At 32.9% G+C, this 15,875-nt stretch overlaps 1 protein-coding gene across 3 annotated transcripts in view; it reads left to right on the top strand.

Annotated features, from left to right (window-relative positions):
• The window catches only part of AP3B1 (adaptor related protein complex 3 subunit beta 1), a 164,253-nt gene that overhangs the window by 88,071 nt on the left and 60,307 nt on the right, over nucleotides 1-15,875 (top strand). For all 3 annotated transcript variants that reach the window (XM_070938829.1, XM_070938830.1, XM_070938831.1), the window contains exons 20-22: nucleotides 1,573-1,720; nucleotides 12,925-12,994; nucleotides 14,829-14,935. In XM_070938829.1, the coding sequence (XP_070794930.1) occupies nucleotides 1,573-1,720; nucleotides 12,925-12,994; nucleotides 14,829-14,935 (325 nt within the window). The remainder of the gene's footprint in view (nucleotides 1-1,572; nucleotides 1,721-12,924; nucleotides 12,995-14,828; nucleotides 14,936-15,875) is intronic.

The following is a 15,875-nucleotide window of genomic DNA, read 5'->3' as shown; positions in this document are numbered from 1 at the left end:
TTTAAAAGTGATTTATATTGTTTTTCCTGTTCAGAACAAATGAAATCTGTAGGTTAAATTAATACAGGCTTTTCATCATTGCAAAGTTAAAAAGCTAGTTACCAGTAAATTTTTTTCATTAGATTAACACATGAAACTCTTAAGCAGTAAGATAAATAAAGATTTTCCTATAAAAAAAACTAAGTAATAAAATAAGTTTGTCCTGAAAAATCATAGTTTCAAATTAGAAATTGGATTTTTTAAAAAGTATTTCATTTCACTAAATGAATACTAGAGCTTTGATGAATCATATTTGGAATTAAAACTGTCTCATGAAGATAGAGGTGGAGAATAGAGGTGAAAGGTATGGATATATTGCTCAAATAGACACTTCTCATATAGAATATTATGGGGTTTTTTTTGTTTTTTTTTTACTGGTTGTTAATATTTAATAAATTATTAATACAGTATTGCCATTGTTCTTTCTTGTGCTGTTTTTTTTTTTTGTATTGATTTTTTTCTTCAATGCTTTTATCAGGATTAAAACTTTACTTTTATATTATTGGTTATGATCAAGGCCATCTGTCATTGGGAGATGGGTGGCATATGAATGTAATATTTTAAATCTATTAATATTTATAAATATTTTTAATAAATTTTTGGACATACAATAAATAAAATTAAAAATATAACAGTTAAAAGCGTAACTTTAATAACTTATGGTTTATTATTATGGTTCCTCAGATAATATTATTATATACATTCTCCAAAAGCTCCAAAATGATTATGACCATATTTAGCTTTTCTAATAATCAAACATATTGTATGATACAATTAATTTATTGAAATGTAGTAGCCATTTCAGTTTAGACCCATTTATTTCAGAAGTATATATTTATTTTTTATTAAATTTCTGTGCCACCCATCTCACATTTACAGCAATTTTGGGTGGTTTATAGATTAATAAACATTTAAAAAGATAATACAAACATATAATATATACATCCAAATTACATGCAATTTATATATTTTGATTGTATATATGATTTGGACCCACATATTTTATTTCATTTCTGAAATGTCTTGTGAGTGTGTTGTATGCCAGAATTATTTTTCCACACCAAATCTATGATAATCATACTTTGTGAGGATGTTTGAATTAGTCAAATTGTGATTATTGCTAGTTTCATCTTGCATGAAAATTGGAATAGGATGTTCACTTTATGTAGTTTTTGCAAAGTATAAGTGCAGTATGCCAGAATACAAAAGAGAATATTGCAATGTGTAAGTAGATGGAGGAATCACATGAGTCAAGAATACCTTATTATACCTGAGTTCTATATTGAGCATATTGTTTGTAGCAAGCAATGCTTATTATACATATTTATAATTGTAATATTATAATAAATATAATTGACAATATCAATTATTAATAATTGAGTATAATATTAATTATATAGTAACATTTTATATTATGTGTACACTAATTTTTGAAGATACAATTTCTGGGAAATGCTGCTGAAAATAATTTCTGTCAAGGCTACCTAATATTGTACATATAAATGTTTTTATTCTGTATTTATTTTATATTAGAGATTCTAAAAGAAAAGAAAATAATAAAGTGAATTCTCAGAAAGAGCAGTGTTCTCCCAACTCAGAATCTAGCTCAGCTGAGGAAAGTTCTTCAAATTCTACCTCAGAAAGTGATTCTGAAAACAATTTGGATCCTCTTCCTCCTAAGGTATGTCTTGTATATATTGTTTAAATACACATATCTTGAAATTATATTGTCAATTGTTTCTGTAAGTGTGTATAAGATGCCTCAAAAATTTGTGTCGTCTCTTTTGTCTGGATTGGAATTCTTTTGCAAAAGCATTATTTTAAAGTTAGTGAAAATAAATAGGTGTTTGATTTTTTTTTTTAAGAAGGCTGTTGGCTGCTAATAACCAACCACTGTAGAATGATCTAATGGATTGGGACATGTCTATTTTATCATGTATGTTATAAAGCATAAAAATACCAAAAAGTTAAAAAAGATTTTATAATATTTGTAAACCTGGTTATGATCAATCAGGTTATTATTGATACCCATCTTCTAAGGGAATTGGTTTTTCATACATCATTTGTAAATTTCAAAAATAAATAAAGTAAAACTGAAAATTCAGTTGAAAGGTACACTATAAATTGCCCTGCATCAAAGTTTTAAACACTTAATTACTGTTGCTTACTCTCCTTAGTATAAGTATGCTCTGGGCAGTCTAAATATATATATAACTTCTATAGAAGTCATTTTATGTTCATAGTAATGTGTTAAATAATAGCATTAGTTATGTAGGATATAGTATTCTTGCTGCCCTGAGAAGCTCATTTTCAACCCATGAATACTTTCAACTGAAAACATTAAAGTTGAAGAAATGAAAATTCCAGAGTAGCTTGCATTCTGCAAATTTTGTTGCACATTTCCTGATTTTTTTTCTATAAGATGGTTGATTTGATTTGGGTATTGAATTTCAAACACATGGAACCTGCAAGAATCCCTCTTGCTGCTTTCAGCGCCATGAAACCCTGGTATAGGTTGACGCCTCAGTTTGTCTTCTCATCTTATTGGAGAATATGCCAAAAAAGGCAACCAGGGTAATCATTGTCTTCAGAAGCAAGACAAAATATCAGATGTCTGCTGAATATAAACATACAGAAGAAAAGTACAGGCTACAGTTAAAGTTTATTACCTTATAATATACTGAAGCATGTATGGTATAGGCATATATCAATGGACCACAAAAATCATAGTTGTTGTCTTAGAAGGTTGTGGCAGGCTTAATTGCTGCCAAATGATAAGCGCCGCAATCATGCTTATAAAAGCTCATCTGTGGCTGACTCTGAAATACTGAAGGTTGTATTTTATGACCAGTTAAAAATAAGACATCTGCTGTCATGGTTGGCAAGAACAAATATTATAAAGGCACCTTGCAGTCTTACTCAAAAGTTTTATTTCTGCACTAGAGAATGTTAGCAAACATTTTTTTCCCAAATTACTGATTCTACAGTGAGAGATAATCAGTATAAAAGATATGGCAATCCGCCGACAATAATAGATAATCATACAGAGCTACCAAACTGTTGCTTGATCAAACAAGTATTGACTGCTGTGACTGGCGGTAGTTTTCCAAAGTGTCTGATCAGTAGCTGTCCCAGTCTTGCAATCTGAGATATTCTAAAATCTCATTATAATGAGATTTTGTGTTTCATGAAAAAAAGGTACATTCAACTTTGCAACGGAGTTTCATGCTTTTGTTGAGAAATGTTACAAGCAGGACTAAACATTAATATTCAATAGCAAATTGGTGGTAGCAAAATCTAAAACGAAGATAAATGAAAAAAAATCTACTTAAAACATTTTCAAATATAAGAGGAATACTGGTAGGAACGCTATCTGAATTCCAATGGCAGGAAAGTTCATATACTAATTGGCTCCAGGATATACAAGCATAGTCATTCATTCATTCCTCCATTTACAGCCTCTCTCCATCAGGATGGGAAGGAAGGATGGGAATGGAATGGAAAAATTGGAATAAAGTGGCAAATGAATATGATTTTTCTGCTTGTGCATGTGATCTTTGGATTCAGGCTATAGGAAAAGCTTGAATTCAAAGCTAGAACACTTTTTTCACATGTTGCCATCTGCTCTGACTTAGAAAACAAAGACAGAAAGGCCTCACCAGCATTTAGAGAACTGCCAAGCTAAATGGAAAAAAGGCTGAAGTACTTCAACAGCAGATTAAAGGCATTAATGAGGAATTATAAGGCGGTGCCCCATTTTGAACCAGGAAGCTCTCAATTATGACCGACTAACCAACGTTTCCAGGAAAGTCTTTTTTTTCCCCAGCCAGACATTTATTGGAAACCTGCCACAATGTATATGACTCTGGTAGGAGTGGGGGAGAAGGGGACATAATACCAATGGATGAGCCTGCTCATTTGGGGCTATTTCCTTGTCCAGTAGTACCATAAATCCCTAAAAACTGCCACTTGGAGATGAGTTAGCCCTTCTGCAGAGTTTTGATCTGTGCTCTAAAATGAACTAAAATGAATATACAAAGTGCTTTATAATCTATTATTGAGTCTCCAATTCTTCCTACCCTTTATTTTATTTTTACAAATAGAAACTGTGGCTACAGCATTCTAAACTTGCCAAGCTTATTCATTATTTTTAAAACTTAAAAAAAAATTCTTTTAAACCCAACATACTTGCCAATGCTGACGTTGTCCATTTACAGGAACTTTAACTGAAATTGAACTTAGAACACTAATATCTCTGTTCTCTCTTTAAAATTACAATCCAGATAGACATATAAAATAAACATGTTTCCCCCTTAGAGAAGAGAATGCAGCCCATAGCTGAATGCTAAACAAAGAAGTTAAGCCATATCCCATCAAACATTTCTCTATTTTCAATTCATCTTGATAATAGAGACAGAACCTGGGTAAATGCATATAGGAGCTGAAGCAGGAGATTTCTCTTGCTCAATGCATAATTCATGTGCTCCGCCTGCAAAGTGTGTAAAATGAGAATTTCACACCGCAGCATGAGGCATGGAACTGCAGAGAAGAGGCAGATGAAATCATATTTTTCAGTGCGAATTCTGCTTCTTATCCTTCCAATATTTATACAAAACCACCATTGACAAACCAAATGCACTGACTGATCACCTACTGTTTCCATTGTGTTAGCAGTTGAAAAGAGATCAGGCAGAAAGATAGACAATTTGTTTTTATATCTTTTTTTAAACAGTGAACCAGGTTTTTAACAGTTGACTGACTATATCAGACTTGTATAGGAGGCCAACAGTAACTGCAAAGACTTTTATTTACCCGTGCATTATATTCAAATCTTAAATTCTTTTTTAAAAGTATGTGATTATAAATTTCAGTGTTTTTTTTTTCAAGATACTTTTAAAGGGTTTTATCTTTATGTAAAGAACTAATTTAAAAGTTATATTTCTAAAGCACCAAACTAAAGGCAGTGTACTATCAAACTATAATTATCAGGAGATATTTTACTTCTATTTTGTAAATATTATAACTATATTACAAATATAATGCCATTATATAAATATACAAATATGTCCACCTCAAATTTATTGTTATGAACCTACAAGAATTCCATAATAACTATCCTCATTAAATGATTTTTAAAGGTATTTGTATTTTGCTCTAAAATGTATTTTAAAAATGTACTGTACTTGAATATTTATAAAGAAAGATGGACACTAATGGGAACTAACAATCATGATTTTAAACAAATAAGGGCTTTAGACCAGAGTTTCCTTACAATCACTATTTTCTCTAAGTAGATGATGTTCCAAATTGCATTTATGACAAGGAATTCTATTTTTTTATTTCCACAAAATAATTTTACATACTTACATGGTAAAAAGCACATTTGGTATAGATATTTTGATATAATAGATTCCAACAGTCACAAATCTGTAAAATCTCAAAATTATTTACAACGTAAATCATATTAAGCTGTGAATCAACACCACAGAAAGAAATCACTCTCAGAAAAAAACAGCATATGGGAATGCATGCTAATATCACTGCAGACTTCAACCTGTCTGTTTGCACAGGCCAAACATCCAGTAAACTGATACTGAATGTATTTTGGGTGTAAACAAGCAAGAACCTTTGAAACATTTTTTGCAAGCAATTTTATGGTTAGTTCATAGGGTACTTTTTCTCACACTGGAGGTATTTTCCACACTGAAACCTTGAATTAGGGTGGCGTGAAAAAATGGAAACTAAAAGAAGCAATATATATTTTTCCTACACAAGTGCTAACACCACGGATTAGGTTTTTCCTCAGCGAATGAGCCAAATAAAGCTTTCTCTTTTCAGTCACTGTCACTCATTGCTGACATCATCTGTAGGATTTGGGAAGCCTGAGGCTGCAGATGAGCTGATCAAGATCAGGAGCAGGAAAGGACCACAGAAAGATGAACTACCAGGAAGGAGTTGAGCGTCTTTCATTCAGACACAGTGGGACAACCTGGCAGAATAAGTGTGTAAAGTAGCCGTGTTTACTGAAGCCCTGAACAGGGTTCAGTTATGGGTTTCTTATGTACTCCTTACTTCTCATTTAGAGGAGCTTAAGGAATGAATGAGGGGAAAAAAAGAAGATACATAAATAAGCAAAGTGATTCATTGAATTGGATAAATCAAGCTTTTCCAGGTCACCTTGAGGAGCTTTTTAAACATGTCCCTTGATCTGAAAGTGAGAATTATCACTATAAATAGATGAAGAAATATATTTTCTCTTCAGTTAGGCATTAGCTTGCCCATTTACAAAGAACAGGTAAGAGTAAAGAGCATTCCGGCTGTAATTATCACTTTCCTTAAGATAAAGCCATCACCATAACAAATTTCTTTATTGGCTTTTTACCCCATCTTTCTATCAGCTTGCCAATCAAGGCATCTTACAATAGTAACAAGGATATAAAATGTAGAACAAACAATATGCTCAAGTCTTCTCTACAAGATGTTCCAACTCCTCTCTGTTGTTGCCTCTACTGCCAAATCGACCATGCCATTCTCTTCTCCAGCTCTATTATTTAGCTCTTTGGGCATAAGAAAAAGATTGGATATGATGGAAATCAATTGTAAAGGTGAAAAGTCAAAGCTGTGAATGATTATGCCCTATGGAAGTCTCTTTACGATGTTGCCTCTGATGTTCCTCAATGCTCCCAGTTTCAAAAAGGATGTTTGTCTTTGATATAGGTGAACCTATGCTCCAAAACTTATATTTTACTTTTTCATTCTTTCTCCATCACCAAGTCCTTAGTTATAAAGATAGATCCACTTATTTATTGCCTTCTGTGGCATTTTTTTTTGTAGTGGAGACCTGAATGTCCAATCAAATATATACTAGAATTTAGACCTCTCCACCAGCAGTTTTCACTTTCATGAAGGGAAGGGAAAAATCAATAAGGTATAGTGAAATTAGAAATTAAATGTGTTTGTTTTTTAGACTCATTTCTCAACAAGGGGGAGAACATGAAGGGCAGTTACAACTATAGGAAAATAGAAAAAGAAAGGCATAACAAACTGTTACATGAAAGGATAAGAAAAATCAAGAGAGAAAAAGAGAAATAAAAGAGGAAGAAGTAAATTTAATACAAAATTAATATATAGGGTTTGAGATTTGTCTGACTATGTATTTGCTGTATTGTTGAACTACTCCTTGAAAAAAAAACCTAGCCAATGAAGACTAAACTGGAAAGGGTATAAGGTAAGGCAGGTAAGAAAATGGACCCCATAAACTCAAAAATTCTATTAATTGATATACTATATCATAACAAATTCTTAGAAGATGAATAGCATTTCTGCTTCCCTCCCTCTTATACCAAGGAGCAATTTTACTTTATTCTTTCTCATGCTTCCTTGTTTTCTTGGATCAAGTTGTTTTGCTAATGGTCTTCACATACCTTCTGCAAGGTCATCTCTGTACTTGTCCTTAGGCAGGTATAGATTCCTTACCACTAGAATACAGCATAGCTTTTCAGATTTCATACAAACCTATCAGTATGTGCAATTTGCTAAAGTCTATTTTGTGTTTTGATATTATATTTTAAGTTATATTGGCATCCAAAAAGTGACACATATATTGCAAAAGAAGTAAACTGAAATGTAAATAAAAATATTCTCAGTATGTGTGAGTACAGTGGTAGTCCTCGATTTATGACCACATAAGTCCAAATTTTGAGCCCAAAATTTCCATTGCTAAGAAAGGGAGTTGTTAAGTGCCTTTTGCCCCATTTTGTGACATTTTCTGAGTTGTTAAGCGAATTGCTTAGTTGTTAAATACATCATGTGGTTGTTACGTGAATCTGGTTTCCCACATTGACTTTGCTTGTCAGAAACTGACTAGGAAGGTTAAAAATGGTGATCATATGACTCTGGGACAATACAACTGTCATAAATACATTGTCAGTTGCCAAATGTCCAGATTTTGATCATGGGAATGCTGCATCAGTCATAAATGTGAAAATTGGTCATAATTCACTTCTTTTTGTGCCATTGTAACTTCGAACGGTCATTAAATGAATGGTTGCAAGTAGAGGACTACCTGTAATCGCTAGCTGGTAGAAGTGAGCAACAGTATGTTAGTTTAAAAGATAATTGCTAAATTAGATATATTGTCTTGATATAAACCAATGTGAGGAAACTGAGAGTAAACATAGGCGTTGGTTGCGGAAGTATTAATAAATTAACCTTCCCACAGAATGATCAGAAGAAGGATGTGGAAGCTGCTTGGAAGAGAGTAAAATTTATATTGCAGAGTGCCATGTAAGTGAGTGAACTTAGACTTAGAAATTAGAATAACTTTATTGTCACTTTGAATGTACATTAATCGGCATACATTAAAATGAAATTTCGTTGCATGCAGCTCTCAAAAGGTCCCCAGCTCTAATATAGACTACACAAACATGACAAGATAAATAAATAAATACAAAATTATGCATGTACCTCAGTGGTGGGTTTCAAATCCCGTTGCTACCAGTTTGCTCGTAGGCGCGCAGCACTTGCGTGTGCGCGCAATGCTTCTGCGCATGTGCAAAAGCGTCTGGGTGGGTGGGTGGAACCTGCCGTCGCCACCGCTATTGGTTCACCTGATCCGCGGCAAACCAGTAACAACCTATCACTGATGTACCCATATATATTATATGACATGGAGAAACAACACAGTCTAGTTCGGATGCATACATGTACACGGTGAGAGAAACAAATCTTGCAAGTTTACCAGACAGATACCATAGGGAATAAAGCTGTTACAGAATCTGGAAGTCATGCTAGAAATATTTTGAAACCTCCTTTCAGAAGGGAGCAACAGAAACAGACTGTGAAGTAGGTGTGTGAGGTCTCTAACAATGCTTTGAGCTCTAAGCACACAGTGCTTATAAACAGTATCCTGAACGACAGGAAGTGAGCTTCCTATAATCTTCTCAGCTGTCCTTACCACTTTCTGAATGGACTTTCTATCTGAGGCACTGCAGCCACCAAATCAAACAGTGGTGCAGTTTGTTGAACTGCTCTCAATCCTGCCTCTGTAAAAAGTGGCTAGGATAGAGGGAGAAAGATGTGCTCTCCTCATCTGACGCAGGAAATGAAATGACAACAAGAGAGAGAGCCTGTGGATAAGAAAAATATATATTTAAGAGAATAACGGCAAATTGGATTAGAGAATTATATTTTACAATGCTTAAATAGAGAAAAGATGCAAAAATGCACTTAAATTATAAGGAATGGTTAAGAAAAAAATATAAATTGATTTTGATGGAAATTAAAAGCAGAAAAAGAAAAGAAAAAACTCTCCAACCATGAGAAGAATGATGCAACAATTGAGGGAATGTTAAAAGGAATATTTTATTTATTTAGGTGATAGATATATATCTCACCTTTCATATAGGAGCTCAAAGTATATAGCACTGTTATATGCTTGTGTTAATAAATAACACAAGTCCTATGTTTACCTGTAATATCCCTATAGGATAGATTGGGCTAAGAGAAAGTTACTGGCCCCCAAAGTCACAGTGGACTTTGTCTGTGAGTAGATTAGAACATAGCTCACCAAGAAATTATATGAATGTGAGAAGTCAAGTTAATTGTATGATCGTTCAGAGGAAGTCTATGATAAAGTAAACGGTGTTAAATTATGGAATATTTTGTAAGAATAGAATAGAATAGAATAGAATAGAATAGAATAGAATAGAATAGAATAGAATAGAATAGAATAGAATAGAATAGAATTCTGTGTTGGCCAAGTGTGATAGGACACACAAGGAACTTGTCTTGGTGCATATGAAGTTGAAAGTTAGCATGTTTGAGAATAAATGGAATGCTTAGCAAACAGTTCAGGACTAAGTAGTCAATAAGACAGGGATGTGTGATGTTTTTTGGTTAAGTATATTAATATAAATGTATAAGAAATACTTGTAGTGGATTTAGAGATTTGTTGCTTGAGAATGTGAGTATTTATGTACTTTTATACTTGTTGATTGAGAACCCAAATTATTTCCAGCAAATATTAATATTGTTTGATGGATCTGGAAAAGGAAAATGGATCTGATGAAACACCAAGTTGCTTTGTTTTGAGTTTGTGAAGTGAATGATTGCACACAAATGACAAAAAAGTTAGAAAAGTAGATGCATTATAGCCTTTCATACAATATTTACTGAAGATGGAGTACAGGTAGTCCTCAACTTATGACCGATCATTTAAAATGTTTTGAAGTTATGACAGACATTCCCAGTGTTAATTACAACCAAGTTTCATTGCAACTGGTTCACCTTTTCAGCTTTTCAGTTGTTGCGGTGTCCTGTGGTCTGACTGATTTACAGTGTTATGGTTTTTTTTTTGCTAGTTTCTGTTGTTCTGGTTTCTGGAAAAATTGCCCATTGGGGAAAATGGAACTAGAGTATGACCCTGAAGTAGGATCATAAGCACATGTATAGTTTCACTTAGCAACTGCTTCACTTTACAACCGAGTTGCTGGTTCCAGCTGTGTTCCCTAAATGAGGATTATCTATTTGCTACTTTTTCTTCATGCCTTTAATTTCTTGGGCTATTTCTTTCTCCTTTCCTATGTACTGCTTAATCAAAAAAATAAAGAAATAGATATGTACATGTGCTTTTAATTAAATGTTATGTTAGCTGGTTTCCAGAATATATGTTAGCAGAAAGTTTTTTATTGTGTATTCAGTTTTATGAACGCAATCATAATTAATTATAGCTTTCATGTTTCAGAGTGGACCAAAAACAAACAAACCTAAGATTAATTCTAGGACTGTTCCATGATTTCCAAATTCAAATCAATTGTATAACTTAAACTGTAATTAAGTCTCTTTGCTTTTTCTGAAATTTAGTTAGCTAAACTTGAGTGATTATTTTTCTCAAAGTGATCTTATGCCACAGGGTTTAGCAAATGCTATCCTGGTTATCAGCCAGGGTTATTTAATTTTAATATTTGTGGTAGCTAGCCTCCTGCACATGCAGTGGAAAGAACTTTTTGATTGATTTATATGGCCACCCACTTCACACAATAATTCAGAGTGGCATATGTGGTTAAAACAACACTTTGCCATCTGAACCACAATACCCAAAGTTTAATAATAGATCCAGTTTATAAAAGTAGCGTTGCTAGGAGAATTCACATACCCTCCTGGCCCAAGCACCTGGGGAATGAAACACTAGGTCTTCAGTGACTGATGAATGTCTAACAGGGTCAGGGCCAACTAGATTTCCAGAGAGATGCTGGCACTGTCACAGAGAAGGAACGACTCCTATATCCAACAAGATGACATTTTTTTAATGGAAGAGACCCAGAGCATACCCTCCCAGATAGATTTGGTAGGGTAAACAGAAAAGATGGGAGAATCATTTCCACATTCTCCTAAAATTACATGTCATTCCACTTAAATTTGTAATGTACAGACAACAAGACAAGATCTTGAGATATATGGGTATGGGCATGCAAATCATTCATGGTAGCCAGCAAAATACAGGTGATTATATTTACTGAATTCTGTAGATTTAATTGATATGTAAATGTACTGATGGTGGTTTTGAATTTCTTTTACTTTACTTAGCAGTTGTACCCTAGATAGAGACAGCAATGGATTTTGTCTGCCATCTCAACAGAAGTGGGGTGAACCCTGGAGGAAACATACTTCATATTCCTGATATACTGTATATTGTATTGTAACACTTCAAATAGGTTACAACTTTGTTAAGTAATCTGTGCCAGAATTCATGGCAAGCTATGACAAGGCATCTCATTTTCACATGAGAAGAATGCTCTTATGATATATTACAGTGTAACCTAGGGGATAATTGATTCATTTTTTAAATGTGTCTGCTCTATCTTTGTTATAGATACTGCTCTCCTTTCCAAAGGAGACTAAGATATTGGTTATGTATGCTGTAGCAAGTAGTGAATTCTGTACAGTTTTTGAGGATAATGTTTCAGAGTAAAAAATTTAAAAAAACCTGATTGTTTTTTCACTCTAAAACATTATTGCCAAAAACTGATAGTTTTTTCCTCTCTTTTTCTATGTTGATAGGCTAATTTATGTTTAAGACTTTCTTTGCTGGATCTTAGGTCTTTTGCTATTTTATTAAGTAAAGATAAAAATCATAACATTTAATGTGATTCCACCTACCTTTATGGTGTATCCACATAGGTTTTTTTGGAAGCAATACAGATATAGTTTTTTACTGCTTTCTTCTGGTTGGTTTGTTCAGTTTGAATATTTGATTAATGAAATCTCAATTCTGAGGCTTATAGAGTCCAACAAACATCAAATTTTATTCCCACTGTTATCTGGCTTTAGGTCTCATTTGATTTATTCACATATTCAAATGGCGAAGCACCAGATTGGCCATTGACAATTTCGAACTCTCCAAATTTTAGTTCACGGTGTTTGGAATGTGCTGGATTGAGAAATGTGAGTTTAACTTTAGAGAAGGAAAGCTAAATTGAATGTTAAATAAATAACCTCAGGATTGTAGCGAAGAAAAAACTGTGATACCAGAAATTGAAAATGTAGTGTCTTATGAACTAGACCAAAGCCATCATAAATTATTTTTAGAACACTACAAAAAGCTTATAGTACAACAATGTGATTAATGTAGAACATTAATCCAGTCCTGTAAAAAACGCCTCACTTTATGGTATAATACTAGTCAATAAGAATATTGCATTGTGCTGGTACTTCAGGCAAATAATATTACAGTCATGGTATTGAAGGAATTGCAGCACTTACGAATTCTTACTCTGTGAAGATTGTTAAGATAGAGGGCATAGAGTTACTTTATTTTTTATAAAACTATGAGAAATGTTTTTACACAGTGATAAAAAGCATCAAACATTCATATGCTTTTTGCAGAAGGAAGCAGAATGTTTGCAAGAGAAGGAAACTATTAAACAAGATGTGTCGCTCTTAGATTTGGATGACTGTAAGTACTTGAGATAATTGCCTTTTATTGTGTTATTTATATATATTTGGCCCTGCCAATTTAATTACTTGAATTCATTTTTGGAAAAAAGGGTACTTCTAATAGTCTTGTACAGATATGTTAACATATCTGCATGTTCAAACTGAGTCCTTTTCTTAAGTTATGCAATGTAATAACTAATTTCAGAAATCCTGTATAATATATTCAAATCTCTGTTATTCTTTCTAAAAAAGAATGTGAAAATCTTGTTTTTATTTCTGTAATAATAATATACTATATAAGACTATATCTTTATAATTCAATAGCATTTTAAGTGAGAATATAGATAATATTTTTAATATTCTTATTCAGAAATATATTTTAAATGATAAATTTCTGTGATGGGGCTAGGAAAAATGTAGCCTCAATTATAAATAAAACAACAACAACAACAGCATTAAACGTGAAATGAGATTTTTTTTAATGATTCTTAGTTTTACATTGCCAGCTCCATCTTTCACAATTTGAAAGTTGGAGAGAGTAACTGGGGAAAGAAGGAATTGGCATATGTTGACCTCACTTCTGCTAGTATAATTCTGCTCAGTAGATTTCTTACCAGCAGAAGCAAAGTTGAAATCCAAGATTTCTGTTTGCAATACTTTATAATTTCAAAATACACATATTTATTTTTATAGTGCCTGTTGTGTTGTGTTGTATTGTAGTACAAGTATTGTAAAGTACAAAAATCCAAGCCTTTAAAAATGGTCAGACTCTCTCTCAATCTGTATGTGTCTCTTTCTCCATATATGACATTTCCATGGTTTATTTCTCTGTACATATATTATAAAGCATTATCAGCACAAATTTTATTACAAATTTACAAGTATGCAGTAGACAATGTATGTGGATTTTCAGACATAAAAGTTGCACCATTACAAAAAAAAGAGTGAAAATTATACAGTTGGAAGAGAGGCCATTGAGACTAATGCTTTGCTCAATGTCGGGATTCAGCTTAAATCATCACTGGCAGGTGGTTGTTCAGTCTCTATTTGAACATATCCAGCTAAGGGGAGCCTGCCACCTTTCTAGATAATTTATTTCACTGTGGAAGTTTCTTCCTAACTTTCAATTAGAATTCACCTTCCTGAAATGTAAGACCAAATAAAACTGTCCATATGTAATGCCATTATATGATACAACTTCACTTGGAATACTGTGCACAGTTCTGTTAACAATACCTTGGAAAGCATAGTGAAGAGCTGGAAACGATGCAGAAAATGGCAATCAAAATGATTAGAGCATAGAATGCCTTCTTTGCAATGAAAAAAATACATCATTTGAGGTATTTTAGGTTAAAGCAGAAGTAGCTAAAAAGTGATATGATAGAAATTTGTAAAATGATATACAGCATAAAAATGTGGTGATATACAGTAGAATTTTTCTCAGAATTTTAGAACTTGGGTGTATAGTTACTGAACCTAAATGTGGTAAAATGAGGACTAGTAAAAAGAATTTATTTTCAGAGCAGAAAAGTTATCAGATATGGTAATGGCATTTAGATGATTTTAAAAGAAGACAAATGATTGGAAGAGAGAAGTATTAGTGCCATTAGTCTTGATAGTTATAAATCACAGACTGCAAATCTTAAGTACAACTTTTTAGGGAGTAACTGGTATACTGAGATTGTGCTTTCAGGACACTGTGACATAGAATACTGGGCTAAATGGGTGAATTGATATGGTAGAACGCTTATTTTCTCATGTTGCCATAGAATCATAGTCTTAGTCATATGATTTATTTATTTATATATGTATTCAATTTTAATTATTTTTCTTAATCACATTATTTTCTTCAGTCAGCCCTGCACCAGCTCTTACTACCTTTTGCAAACCATCAATTCTCTCTCCCATCTTAGCAGCAGACCTAGAAGGTTTAAGTTTATCAAGTTCTTCAGTCATTGATGTAAGTAATTATGAATTGATTTATTTTTATGTTTTTAAGTATGTTTGCATCTTCAACAATTTATTATTTCGACTGTTCCTCTTCTCTTTAATATATTTGAAAGTAGAAAGCAGGGACAGCAACAGGTTTGAGTGAGTTTAAAATGCTCAAGTTTATATAATCTATTCATAGAAGATAATTTTATAAATTAGTATTACATTTTTTTTTTTTTTTTTTTTTTTTTTTTATTGCAAAAGTTTTACAATTACATTTTCACCCCTTTTTTCACCCCCCCACCTCCCTCCCCAAACTTCCCATCCACCCTAACCCTCCCTAACCCTCCCCCCCCAGACTTCCCTATTACATACTCATAACTAATAACACTAATATATAAACCTGAACCCATCCCTCCCCCTATATAATTTTTCCTCTTTGTCTCTTTACATAAAAATATTTCTAATACATTATTTTCAAATAAAAGCTATTTGATACTTTCTGGTTTGGTATTTGTTCTGAACATATTCTATCCACCTTTTCCATTCCCATTCGTAAGTCTCTTGTGAACAATCTTTTAGATACGCTGAAATCTTCGCCATCTCTGCAAAGCTGGCCATCTTCAAAGTCCATTCCTCGATAGTAGGCAAAGCTTCATTCTTCCAATATTTACCTATCAACAATCTAGCTGCTGTTATCATATACAATATTAGTTTTATTTCACCCCGTGTAAAACCCTTAACTATACCCAATAAAAACAATTGTGGAGAAAATTGAATTTTTTTCTTCAAAACATTCTGCATGACCCACCAAATTTTTATCCAAAAAGCCTTAACTTTCCTACAGGTCCACCAAACATGATAATATGTAGCATCTACACAATCACATCTCCAGCATTTTGGCTGAACATTAGGGTACATACATGACAACTTTTTAGGATCTAAATGCCATCTATAAAACATTTTAT

The sequence above is a fragment of the Pituophis catenifer genome, unplaced genomic scaffold (genome assembly GCF_029215685.1).
Source record: "Pituophis catenifer annectens isolate HBS135680 unplaced genomic scaffold, rPitCat1.0.hap2 SCAF_2, whole genome shotgun sequence".
Lineage (NCBI taxonomy): Eukaryota > Metazoa > Chordata > Lepidosauria > Squamata > Colubridae > Pituophis > Pituophis catenifer.
This window is presented reverse-complemented; position numbering and strand designations above follow the sequence as displayed.